Below are 13,210 nucleotides of genomic sequence, written 5' to 3'. Positions count from 1 at the left end.
GTGGATTTGTGGACCCAGAGCTTGCCACCAGGCCCCCATCTAGTAGCTGCAGATCTGTTGTCTTGTAGGCACAGGCTGGACAGCAGTCCACACCTGTGCCCCCAACCTACAATGCTTTTGTTTGCAGCATAAGAAACAAGATACTGAAAATGACTAGATTTGAAATTTGCTCTGGTTTGGAGATTGAAAACTTCTTATGGTAAGGTTTCTGGGAGACCACCTCAGGAAAACCACCCTCTTCTTGGAGAAACCCAAATGGGAACAGGGAAGGAAGTGCTTCCTGAGAAATCTGTTTATCTGATCTGGCCTCCTCCCCGAAGGGGGTAAAATCGGCAGGAACCAAGACAGAGAAGCCTTGTTTTTTCAGTCTGCTTGGGCTGTATTCTTCACCTACTGAGTCTATTTCATCTTGTGGAAAAGGCCAACTCTGACCGGGTTCCAGCAAACCTAGGAGTGGGCAGCGGAAGCTCGTCCAGGCAGCTCTGCCTCGAGGCAGGTGTTTATCTCATACTGACCGATCTGAGCGGACCTCACATTCAAGACATAGGGGGAAGTTCGACCACTCAGCCCCTCCTGCTGTCTTGTCTGTTGTGTCTAACTTATTGCCTACCAAACTTTAGAAAGATATATGGGTTACTGAATTGTTAGGTCTTGTAACTACTTGTTCCCTGTTTGTTTTGTTGTGTGAACTGCCTAATCCTAGGACTTCTTTAAGATTGCTCGAGCTGAAAATAATTACTTTGATTGATAAAGACCTTAGTAACATTGGTAATCCCATCTCTGTACCCCAATGTAGCTCTCTGGGCTGTACCTTACAGAACTGGAGTACATTTAGTTATGAATCTATGAAAGAAAAAATTGGGCTAAATAAACAGACCAGGGTTAAAACAAAGGCTTTAGCACAACACTACGAAAGACTGAATGGGCCCAAAATGACCCTCTGTTGACCCCCTAAGATTAAAGGGCCCCAAACAAGTCTGCTCTATTTACCCCAGTGTAGAGCAATTTAAAAGACTAGAAGGAAGAGATTACAATGAAAAACCTGACCAGCAATCACTTGGGGCAATAGTCAGGCTGGTAAAATCAATTTAAAGATTGATAACAGGGCCAGGGTGCTTTAGCTGCGCCCCTTGCTGGGGATCCAAAGCCTCTTTACTCAAGAGTGGATAAAATGGTCAGGGGATAGAAGAAATTTCCACGACTCCTTGAGATGGGAATTCCTGAAATGTGGTACAACCCAGTAGACTCAGACTACAAGTAGATTAAGAAATATGAAAATGTAAGGGTTGATTAGATTAGGAAAATTGGAACATTTAAACAGACTGTGTTAGAGTTATGTCAACTTCAACTGATTGCATCTTTTACCTGGTTGTATTGTAAAGAGACAGTGTCTCACTGGGGAACTGTGACATGAAGGCTGTCAACTCTGTCTTTTGGCTATCAGAGGAAAAGACTCTAGAAGGGCTCTGTACCCTCTTGGGTCCATGGAACTGTTTAATGATGCCAGAAATGGTTACTGTTTGTCCCAGCTGAAATCTGAAAAGATATTTGAGAGGATTTAAAGACTTGTTTTTTAACAGAAATTTGGCCATTTTACAAACTAATGTCAGAGCCTGATAGGAATATTTTGAGTCCCCTATCTTTTATCTTACTTTATAAAATAAAATAAAAACATATGCCCAAGAGGGAAAGCAAATAAGTGATTATGTTTAACAGGTAGGTTAAACAGGTAGGTCAACCTATGATATCACTTAAGTTTCAACCCAAATCTGAGAGCAGCTGTTGATATCTTACAAATCTTTGTAAAACCAGAAATGCAGCTCTAGAATCAGTTCAACCCCACTTATTATCATTCTCAATTCCTAAGACAAAAAGGAAGAAAGGAAGGGAGGGAGGGAGGGAGGGAGGGAGGGAGGGAGGGAGGGAGGGAGGGAGGGAGGGAGGGAGGGAGGGAGGGAGGGAGGGAGGGAGGGAGGGAGATGAGTGTTTTTGAAAGCACAAACTGTTTCTATGGTTCCAAAGTTCCCTTACCAAGGACAAACACAGATCTTAAGTGCTTTCTCCACAAATATTAAAAGGAAAAAAACTGTAGTCATCTGAGCAGATCAATTTAACTTATTCCAGCTGTTCCTTCTAAAATTAGTGAACTTTGCTTTATGGTGCCTGTCTCGTGGCTAAAAGATCTGTGTGTGTGTCTGTCTGTATGTTCGTGTGCATTGTGGTATTTTTTTACATCCGAATGGCATTAACTTAAAAAAAAAAAAAGGAGCTCTATTAAATTGGCTTAAACTAACAAGCACTTATATGAGAATTCTCAAAAATATAACAGAAACTAACCCAACTTCTTTACAGAATCACATGATCTGGGAAAATATTTCATATTAAACTGTTTTGAGTTTGGTTTGGTTAAATATGTATATTTTTGTTTTTTAAAACGTGTATCTTTAAAATCATCAGCATTAAATAATACTTTTATTCTACCTTGGTTTACAGTTAAATAAATTCATGCATCTCTGCCGTAAAATTTGTCTGCAGGAAACTTGGTATGATGAAATTTTCATAAGTAATCTACAGTTAATTGTTAGAAGCAAGTAAATTACATAAATGTAAACAGGATAAAAAGTTCCTTTTATGTTAAGTCTTTAGCAATAATTATATTGTACTTAAATAATGTTAAAAATCTTCATGGTAACTTGAAACTTTAAGTTTTGCTAACTAAATAATGGATACTCATTGAAGATAAAATAATGAAACATTAATTACTGAACACAGATTTATCTTTCTGCTTATTATAAAGAAACTGAAGATATTAGGGTCCATTAGTAAACATGTCTCATGCCACATTAAAAAAATTTGCTATTGGAAAAATATTTTTAGAAATTATTTAATGGCCCTAGCCAGTCTGGCTCAGTGGTTAGAGTGTTGGCCTGTGGATTGAAGGGTCCTGGGTTCAATTCTGACCAAGGGCACATGCCTTGGTTGCAGGCTCCATCCCCACTGGGGTCCTGCGGAAGGCAACCAACTGATGTGTCTCTCTCACATTGATGTTTCTCTATCTCCCTTCCACTCTCTCTCAAAAGCAACGGAAAAATATCCTTGGGTGAGGATTTAAAAATAAAGAAATTATTAAATGTATTCATAAATATATCAATCTAAAGAATACTAATTGCTTACTTTTTAGTTGTCACCAGAAATTGAGGTTCCAAAGTTAAGATTTCTAATTGGGATGTAAACAAACTATATGATTTTAGTAATAAAAGGTGTGGAATTAAAAGAACAAGATTTGTCCTAAAATAAGGTGGGTTATTTCTGAACGAGAAAGAGACAAGCTAAGGGGGGAAGAAAGTTATGGAAGGTCTGTGAAGAAAGATCTTGAGGAGATTCTATATACAGTTAAGCTAAGATTAAAAGTTAATTAAGTAATGAATTTAAATATCAAAAGTAAATTAATACCGAATATGAGTTTCTTTTTCACTCTTTCAAAACAGGAAAGCTTTTTTGCACTTCTACTACTACAGATATTATAGAAGGTTTTACACCTAGAAAAGCAGAGGTTCTATGCTTTATTAGACTAGTTTTCTGTTGTCTTGACCAGGCACTTGATTACTTAAGAAAACAATTTTCTGAATCCAAAAAACTAAAGTTTTTGCTAACCTGCTTTTTTATTTTGATACCTTTTATTGTCACTTTAGGTGAATAAAAATTTAATATTGCTTCATAATGATGTGTGACCTTTTTGGTCAAGTGTGTTTGACAAACTTCCCAGGGTTCAAATTTTAACAGAAGACTTTCTTAATCTAGAAATGGCTTTGGGTTGTTCCAATGGGCCCCTGGAACACCTCAAAGAAATTGTTCTCTCTCCTTGCAAGGAAGAGGTTTTAAATTAATTGGGCCTATTTGATATGTTTGAGTTGCATGAGCTTTGTCAACTAAGAAAATAGTTGTGTTGTACTTATGCACATATATTCTTATTATTAACAGATATTATATATTGGAGATATAAAAATCTCCAGAAGTCTATGCAGTCTAGATTATCTTAAAATGCTTTGTTAAAGAAAAACAAAGTTCTTTGTCAGTTACATAATAATCAGATCTATAACCATGTCATTTTGCTTTGCCATTTAGAGACAGTCATTGTTTTACGTTGTTTTTCAAGTGTGTTTCAAAAGAACTCTGAGTAGTTCTAATAGTTTTCTGAGAATAAACTTTTAGGTCATACCTTTAAACTCGATGAAGATTTATAAAGCTCTAAGGAATAACTGGATTCATGAAGTGCTGAAAAGATTAAGATAGACAAGAATTAAGTCTGTGGGACTGAATGAACTGAGGATGATTATAATTTTTATAACTTTTTGTTGGAAATATTTCTAATTTTTAATGTTTCTTAGATACAAGGAAACTTGTTTTCTCTTAAACTACCTAAGACTTGCAGCAATTTGGTAAACTATACCTTTGAAAGTAGTATTGAAACATTTTTCTCCCTACCTGATCCATCTAGAAGTTTGGAGACTCAGAATATTATTATTTTCAAGCAATATGGTTTGCGTGAATCTGATAGGAATATGTTCTTTTTATAACAGAACACAATTAGAAATTGATTTATTACCAAGACCTTTGACTGGAAATGTCATGTTTGAGAAGGACATGCATAGACTCTGGATGTCACCAGAAAATTCTAAGAAATTAAGATTGACTTTGGAGGCCTATATAAGGCTTGGAAAACAGCCTGGTACCTTATGGCTCACCGCAGTGCTTCCAGGTAAAGAACGAAGGTCGCTCTCCTGGGAGATAGCAAGAACTTCAAGACATTTGGGGCACCTCAACAACCTGAGGAATTCACCGAGATAGATAGGTACTGCAGGCAAATGCTGATGGCAAATACGTGGCTTGGCTTCTTAGCTGTGAGAGGTTAAAATTCAATCTGGAGATTCCTTATGAAATTCCAGCAAAGCATTTTAAAAGAGCCTATATGATCAATTACTATTCTTGTCCTGATTATGCAAATAACAGACCAAATTTATTGAAACTAGACTTATACAATAAGTTAGTCCTAACTTATTTGATAAAATAAACATGATTTTAGAGAGGGAAAAACATTCCAATGGAAACCATAATGTCCAATTGTGGATATTAGATTCTAGTTCAATTGTCTTTAAAATCTTATTTTTCACCTGTGGACTGCACTGGATCCTGAATTTTTCTAATGAAAGTATTTGGCTGCGGCCCTCTGAACTAGTGTTTCATTTTTCTCCCATCCTTTGCCTTGAAATCACTGAGAACTAAAACTATGTTTCTAAGCCTTGCATTTGTAGACAACATAATGTAAACTTCGGAGAAATCATCACAACAGCTCATGCTTGGATGGTTTTGGTGAATGATACTGTGTAAGCCACAGAGAGCGCTTTCTTGAGCTGGTGTCAGGATGTTCATCAGGGATGTTTGGGCTGCAGGCCAGGGGAATGTTAGATTGTCATGGCTTCCCTTCATTCCAACAAAAATGAAGCTCTGAGACTTTCATCTAGAAGTCTTCCCGACTGGCAGTCTTGAAGACTCAGACTAACTATGGTGTGCTCTGATTAATACTGAGAGTACACGTATCCTGGCCTATTGCCTCATCAGCCATTGCTGTGGTTCCTGCTTGTAAACTGAACACCTAGAATGCCCCCTCTAAGACACGGGGATCATCGAGGAACAGGTGGGCATGTGAGACTGTAAGAGCCAGATAAGAGGGGCACAATAAGCAGACAAATCTGACTCCATCTTACGAGCTAATCCTCCCCCTTGAATGAACCTGGACATGGTTGCCCTCCATTCTTTAAGACTGAGGTAAGATCAAAAGAAAGGGGAAGGGGATTGTAACCACGTAGAAACTTCATTTCTTTAATATGATCTTTTCTCCATTCTTTCCTTTTTTGATTTAAACTGGCCTCATCCAGCGCCCTGATTCATCTGCCTCCTTCTCCCTTGCATGTCCACTCCCTTAATCATTGAGCCCTCAGAACAATGAGGTTCTGATTAGTATCACATAATCTTAGGATCAAAGGCTCCGGTTTGTTGGCCACAGAGACAGTTTCGTCAAACTAGAGATAACATCTAGGTCTCAGCTGTTTCAGCTCTAGACCCAGAGAAGTGACGAAACCAAATGAAGCAATGCCATTTTTGATATCAAGACCAGATGCACTCACTGGTGAACTACCCCCAACCCTAGCACCAATAGCAGTAGAGACCATACCCCTAACTCCCTTAGTCACCACGATTAATAACCCGTTCCCTGGAAGCCATCAATTAGTCAGGTCTTGAGCATTAAGCTAACAGGTGACTGGGCGTAGGCCACTTCCTGAACGAGTAAACCCTCACTTTCTCAGCTGCAAGCTCCTGTGCATGTCTTTTTGGGCTTTGATGTGTGCAGGCAACTGAACCCATTTAGTCCGGTAACAATACCAAATGAGTTTGGAATTCTATAGTTTAGCTTGTATATAATCCTGAATGAGCCCTATAATATCTTCATTTATCTACCTATCAAGTCTAGCCCTGCCAGGCGTGGCTCAGCGGTTGAGCAACGACCTAGGATCCAAGCGATAGGGGTTTGATTCCTGGTCAGGGCACATGCCCGGGTTGTGGGCTCGATCCCCAGCAGGGGGCGTGCAGGAGGCAGCCGATCAATGACTCTCTCATCATTGTTGTTTCTATCTGTCTCTCCCTCTCCTTTTCTCTCTCTGAAATCAATAAAGATATATTTAAAAAGAACAAAAAGTCTATTTAGTTTATAAAAATATCATGCCACATCATCAAAAAAGCTAGATATTTTTAGATAAGAATTTTATTTACAGAAAAGTTACAAAGATAAAATTTTATGGACAGTTTCGTTAGCAATAGCACAAGAGTAAACCACTCTTGAGAGTGGTTTAATATATATCACTTAATATATGATAAAATTTTAAAAGCTTTCTACTACTTTTATCCATTTTTTTATTTCAATTTTTAACAAATCTAGAAATAAGGCAGTATACATGGAACAGATTTACTAAACACTTTTAAATTATGCTTCTTTCTACATCAGACACTAAGTCAGCTTTAAAACCATCTGCATATTAAAATGGCCTTTCCATTATAATTCCTAAATTTAAAGAAGTTAAATAGCAAATAGAACTCAAAATGCATAAAAGAAACTGTCATAAATTTTTAAATAAATTATGACATTAGTGATATCATAAATTAACAAAGAGTTTTCCGAAGAGCACTGCATAAGGTGCAGTAAATGCTTTACAACAATTCAGCCTGGAGCAGTTTTACTTGCTTCCTCGTCTATCACCTTGAAAATACCAGAGCACCGACCTGAACGTGAAAGGACCAGCTTTAAACGAATAGCAGATGGCAGCACGTGTCATTTTAAGGATAGAAGAAATACGGACGGCATGCTTTGATTTGCAAGTAATTTTCTTCATCCAAGCGATACTCAGTGTTTCCATTACCCTTGAACAAGATCCTTTAAGTGCTGTGTGAAAGAGACCCCCTTTACTGATGGAAAGCTTCTAGTCTTATTTGGGTTGGATCTTCCGGATGTCTCAAGGCAATTCCGTTACGCAGGAGCAGCTCAATATAAGGTGGCCAAAAAGAATCACTGATTTTGACGTATGGATCATGTGGAACATCAAATAATCTATTTAAAAGAATCTAGGAAAAGATATTTTAAGGAACATGGAAAAGAAAAAGCATAATTTATACAAATATTAAGTGCCATAGCAATAAAGTGACACTAGGAAACTCATCTCAATCACATTTCATAATAATATCAATATCTTAATTATTGAAATAAAATTTTTATCTATCATTAACTTCAGCTATTTCAAGCACATCCTGGGGGGGTGTTTTTTGGTCTCATTCTTTTGGGTATGATGACAATAGAATTAAATATTATTCCTATTTTAAAGCGACTGCTTATTTTAATATATTTAAAATCTTTCTTACTCATTTCTAATTCTAGTAGGTGCCAGAAATAAATGATAAAAATTCAACTGTAAAATTAACATGTATATTGTATCATTTTTCACTAAATTGCAGTTTACATATCGGTTACTTTTATCATTGATAATGTAAGTTGTAGACAAAAATGGTTTCTCATTCTAAATTTTAGATGGGATCTCACAATACACTATTCCAAAATTACACGTGTATTTCCCAGTTAATAATTGCCAATATTTGTCACATATATGACAACTTTTGTTTTTTGTTGTTTATTTTTAAAAAGTTAAGTCATCCATAAGAAACAGTAGTTTCTTAGTTTCAGTATAAACTGGAATAATTAGAAATCTATTAAAAGATTCTAATCACAAATCTAATAAATATTTGTATTTTGCTTTCAAAGCAATAATATTCTATATGAAGGTATCTTGAGGCACCAAAACTATTTAGCTGGGTAAAAACAGAGACTTTAGCATCCAATTCATAAAATTACAATGAAACAAATTTAGTGATATCTTTCTCCTAAACTTGCCAATGAATTTAAAAAGACACACTAATTATTAAATATCTCCCTCTTCATACACTATTTTACCTTCCTTTCTGCCCAGTTCGCAGTGGATTGTCATACCAAGATCTCTTGAATATTTCACATATTTGGTAACTGGATGACGTTCAAAAACATTTTTTGAAAAGGTCAAAGATATTTGTTAAAAAAAAGAAGGTAAATGTTAAGCAGAAAAAGATGTTTATCAATTCTATAATTGTTTGGAATTAGTCAGGCCTGACATTATGGAAAAAAAAGAGGCTGATGTTATTTAAAGAAAAATTATGCATGGATTTCTGCAACCTTGTTGAAAGAATCCTTAAACTCACTTATTTTCAATAAAATGCAGTTGCCAACTAAAGATACCATCAGTGTAACAGCATAAGGTTCCATTGTGAAATAATAATATCATGAAATTTTCTTAAAGTAATAATCTTGGCATTGTGATTAAGAGTCAGATTCTAATTTCATGTTCTTTTTAAAAATGACACTATTCTTTCTAATACTATATAGAAAACAAAAACTTTATACTAAAGATAAATTAACATAAATATATCTAACAAAGATTGGTGCTTACCTTAAGAACTAAAGCAGTGTTTTTTCTTTTTCAAGCCTATGTAAATTATTCACAAATCGCTAAGAGACATCTTCAAGACAAAACAACTACACAAAACACTTACCTCTAACATTTCGTGCAGTGTTATCAGCTGTGTAGTTGATTCTTGAGTACTTTTCTTTGAGAGAAACATGAATAACAAAGAATTAACATTTTGATTCTGCCAATGGCAGAATATTAAACCGTATTTATTACAAAATTTTTAAAAGTTAATATTTCTTAAATGCAATGATACAAGGTATACTAAAACCACTTATAATTAGGTGATTTAAAAAGAATTCTGAAAGTAAACAACCTGCTTACACTAACAGTTTCATAACAAAACAGTTGAAACAACCTCTAAGACAGTGAAATCTTTTGCAATTACTGGAAAATACAATTCAGACTACCTACAAATATAAAATGGATATTATATATATTATATATTTACTTATATAAAAGTTTAGTGTTTGAACCTCCCAATCAAAATAAACCAAAGAAATGACGTTCCAGACTGTATTTATACAGCTTCAGGACAGGAAACTTGCGTCCCAGGGAGCCTTGTTTGTTCATCTTTCTATAGTTCCTAATGTTAACTCAACTCACTGGTTCTTTTAACCTTGACATAACAGAATAAATCTTATTCCAATTCCATGCAAGAGTTCCTCAAATATCTGAAGGCAGCTATTATGAACCTCAAGTCTTCTCCATAATAATCATCATTAGTTCCTTCAATCATTTTTCATAAGCCATAGACTTGTAGCCCTTCAGTATTATGGTTGTTTTTTAAATGTGGTCTAATTTGTCTTTGTTTTTTTAGTCCAGTCTCCACAATGATATAGGTGTGATTCGAACACCAAAGATAAAAGGGAAGACTCATTTCCACACTTGTAGATGCTAGAATTCTATTCAAGTTTAGGATTGTATTAGCATATACAAAATTATGCTGACTCATCCATCCAGCACGCCATTTATGTTTCTGTATATGTATAGGTTTAGATGTCTCAAATGATGTTCACCTAATGTTAATGGTCTGATGGAGGGATTCTGGTTGCTTCTTTCTTCTTTGTATACATCTTTGAATTATAAAGTACGGTGTTACGAATTGAATTGTGCCCTCCAAAACTGAAGTCCTAACCAATGTGACTACATTTGAAGATAGAGCCTTTAAAGAGGTGATTAAAGTTGAATGCGGTCATAACAGTGGGGCCCTAATCCAAGTGGACTGGAGTCCTTACAATAAGAGGGAGAGACACCAGAGAGCTCTTTTTCTCTACACTCACATAGAGAAAGGCCAAGTGAGGACACAGCTAGAAGGCAGCTGTTGTCCACAGCCAGGAAGAAAGGCCTCAGCAGAAACCAACTCTGAGGGTACCCTGTTCTTGGACTTCTAGCCTTCAGAACTGTGAGAAAACAAATTTCTTTTGTTTAAGCCCTCTAGTCTGCAGTATTTTGTTACGGCAGCTTGAGCTGACTAATACATCTAGTATTATATCCAGTAGCATTGCTTGACAGAGAAAGTAACCTATCATTTTTTGACATGAATCAATAGTTCACATACTTCATTTAAGAAAAGGGAGCTTATCAAACACGACTGAACGAACACATGATGATGACTTCTGTAATCAATGCTTCCTTTTGAGAATGCCTCAAACCTCTGGTTCCATTAGTGGAGGTTAACAGGTTTTTAAAAAGTTGGAAAAAGGGGAAACAGGGATCAGAAAATAAGTCAGTGAGTTACTGTAACATTTTTATCATTAATAGGTAAAGAATCATGAACTTAATGAAATGGTTAAGAGAAGGCTGTCAACAATTCAGAAATAAATTAGGGGTAAATGAAACAATGGAGAGTAGAATGGGAGACATAGTTTGTAACAAATGTAAAGCATACTGACAGTTACAAAGAAGAAATGGAAGAATTTAAAAAACAAAGACTATAAGAAAACCAAGACAACTTCTCCTTTTCCTAGTGTACACATCCAGTCATTCATATGAAATTAGAAGGTACTGTAATAGACACGGAAGATAGTAGAGACACAGCAATGAATTAAACACAGCAAGAACTCAGAGTGCATGGTGGGCAAACAGGGAGATAGCTCATAAATGATTACTACAAAATTATGTGATAACTGCTAATAAAAGGACACAAAATTCATTCAATGTTTTGCATAAAAGATGATGTTTGAGTTGCCTTAAGTAGGACTTTGCTATCCTCACCAGAGAGGAAGCATCTTGTAAGCAGAGGGAATATAATGTATAAGACCCAAAAAGTGACAGGTCATTGCATACATACTGGAACTACAGTAGTGTGGTTGAACGGATTTGTGCAAGAAATGGATAAAGAATGGTTGGAAGGGAGGCTAAAGAGACAGACCAAGTTCAGCATATAAATTCATTACTCTAAGCGGTTTACAGACTTCTTCTTGTAGGGAGCCATCAAAAACTTTATGTTAAAAAGTGATTAAACTATATCTTTTTTGAAAGATCATTCTGGTGGCAGTTTCAATGCCTATTCCACTTCCACGTGTCTTATTCATATAACATACTGTTTTTATTTATTTTTAAAAAAATTTTTTAGTTGATTTCAGAGAGAGGAAGGGGTCTCGAGAGAAAGAGAGAGAGAGAGAAACATCAATGATGAGAGAGTCATTGATAGGCTGCCTCCTGCACACCCCCTACTGGGGATTGAGCCCACAACCCAGGCATGTGCCCTGACCAGGAATCACACCCTGACCTTCTGGTTTATAGATCAAGCACTGAGCCATGCCGGGCAGGCTACAATATACTGTTTTTAAACAAGTAATTAAAGTGGTTGTTCCCATCTTCTGTCACCCAGTGTAATATTTATTTGCTTTTGTGGGAAAGGTTTATTCCATATTAATTACTATTAAAATAGTCAACAGTTTACATTAACAGATTTTAAACAACAATTCTTCTGATTTTAAAAGTTACATGTGTTCATGGAAAATATAAAAAATAGTAAAAATAAAAACAGATATCTCTTATAATCCTAGCCCTAGACATAAGCACTATTACATCTTTTGGTATAAATTAGACATACAATTTAATCATCTATTTTATCCATTTAACAATAAATTGTGAGCATTTCATTAACTCCTTTGATAGTGTTCAATATATTTTTTAAAGCTGCATTTCCCTCAAAATATGGACACAATATTAAAAAAAGTATTTAACTATCCCTGTATTGCTGAACAAGGTTGTTTCTAATTTTTCAATAAATAATTTCTCTACATGTATCTATCTTTGAAATGTATAACATACAAAAATTTATCAGAAAATTTACATTTGATCCTATCAAATGTAACAATTTCATACATGCATATCTACATGAATGTCTTCTTTAAAACTTACCTTTTTCTTTTTAACATTTCTATCAGGCAGAGGAAAGTGTTCTTCCAGAAACTCACTCAAGGTAACCAATAGTTTCTCCTTATATTCTTTTATACCACGTAGTTTAGTTTTCAGCTCATTGAAGATTCTTTTTAAAAAAAATGTTTTCATTGATTTTTTAGAGAGGAGAAGGGAGAAGGGGGAAGGTAGGGAGGGATGGAGGGAGAGAGGGAGGAAGAGAGAGAGAGACAGAGAAAGAGAGAAAGAGAGAGAAATCGATGTCAGAGAGAAACATCGATTGGTTGCCTCCTTTACCCACCCTGACCTGGGACCAAACCCAAAATCTAGGTATGTGCCCTGACTGAGGATACTTTTATGAAAGTATTATTCTCTATTTAATACATACGGAAACTAAAAGTCAAGTCATTTGTAAAAGATCATGTAACTAATAGAAAGCAAAAGCTAGGATAAGACTCACAATTTTATGGTAAAACTTACATTTTTCCATGTATTTCATGTAAAAAAAAGAAAATACTTTCTCCTAGTTTGAAAACCTAGGACACAGAAATAATACCTTGATTCAGAAACTGTCACAATCTGATGTTTCAGTTCACTGTGTACAACAATAAGAGACTCGAGGATCTGCTGCTGCTCATCCAACCATCGTTGCTCCCTTTCAACACAGAAAAAGAAAACAAACAGTGGGCAAGTAAAACATTAACGCCAATTCAACATATCGATGACTATAGTAATTATAA

At 35.6% G+C, this 13,210-nt stretch overlaps 1 protein-coding gene across 3 annotated transcripts in view; it reads right to left on the bottom strand.

Moving 5' to 3' along the window:
• Positions 1 to 6,809: 6,809 nt before the first annotated feature.
• The window catches only part of CENPK (centromere protein K), a 29,611-nt gene continuing 23,210 nt past the window's right edge, over positions 6,810 to 13,210 (bottom strand). For all 3 annotated transcript variants that reach the window (XM_081133754.1, XM_081133755.1, XM_081133756.1), the window contains exons 8-11: positions 13,027 to 13,125; positions 12,474 to 12,600; positions 9,187 to 9,240; positions 6,810 to 7,674 (exon numbers count right to left, since the gene is read on the bottom strand). In XM_081133754.1, the coding sequence (XP_080989880.1) occupies positions 7,516 to 7,674; positions 9,187 to 9,240; positions 12,474 to 12,600; positions 13,027 to 13,125 (439 nt within the window). In that variant the 3' untranslated portion in view covers positions 6,810 to 7,515. The remainder of the gene's footprint in view (positions 7,675 to 9,186; positions 9,241 to 12,473; positions 12,601 to 13,026; positions 13,126 to 13,210) is intronic.

Source organism: Miniopterus schreibersii (genome assembly GCF_964146895.1).
Source record: "Miniopterus schreibersii genome assembly, chromosome: 3".
Lineage (NCBI taxonomy): Eukaryota > Metazoa > Chordata > Mammalia > Chiroptera > Miniopteridae > Miniopterus > Miniopterus schreibersii.
This window is presented reverse-complemented; position numbering and strand designations above follow the sequence as displayed.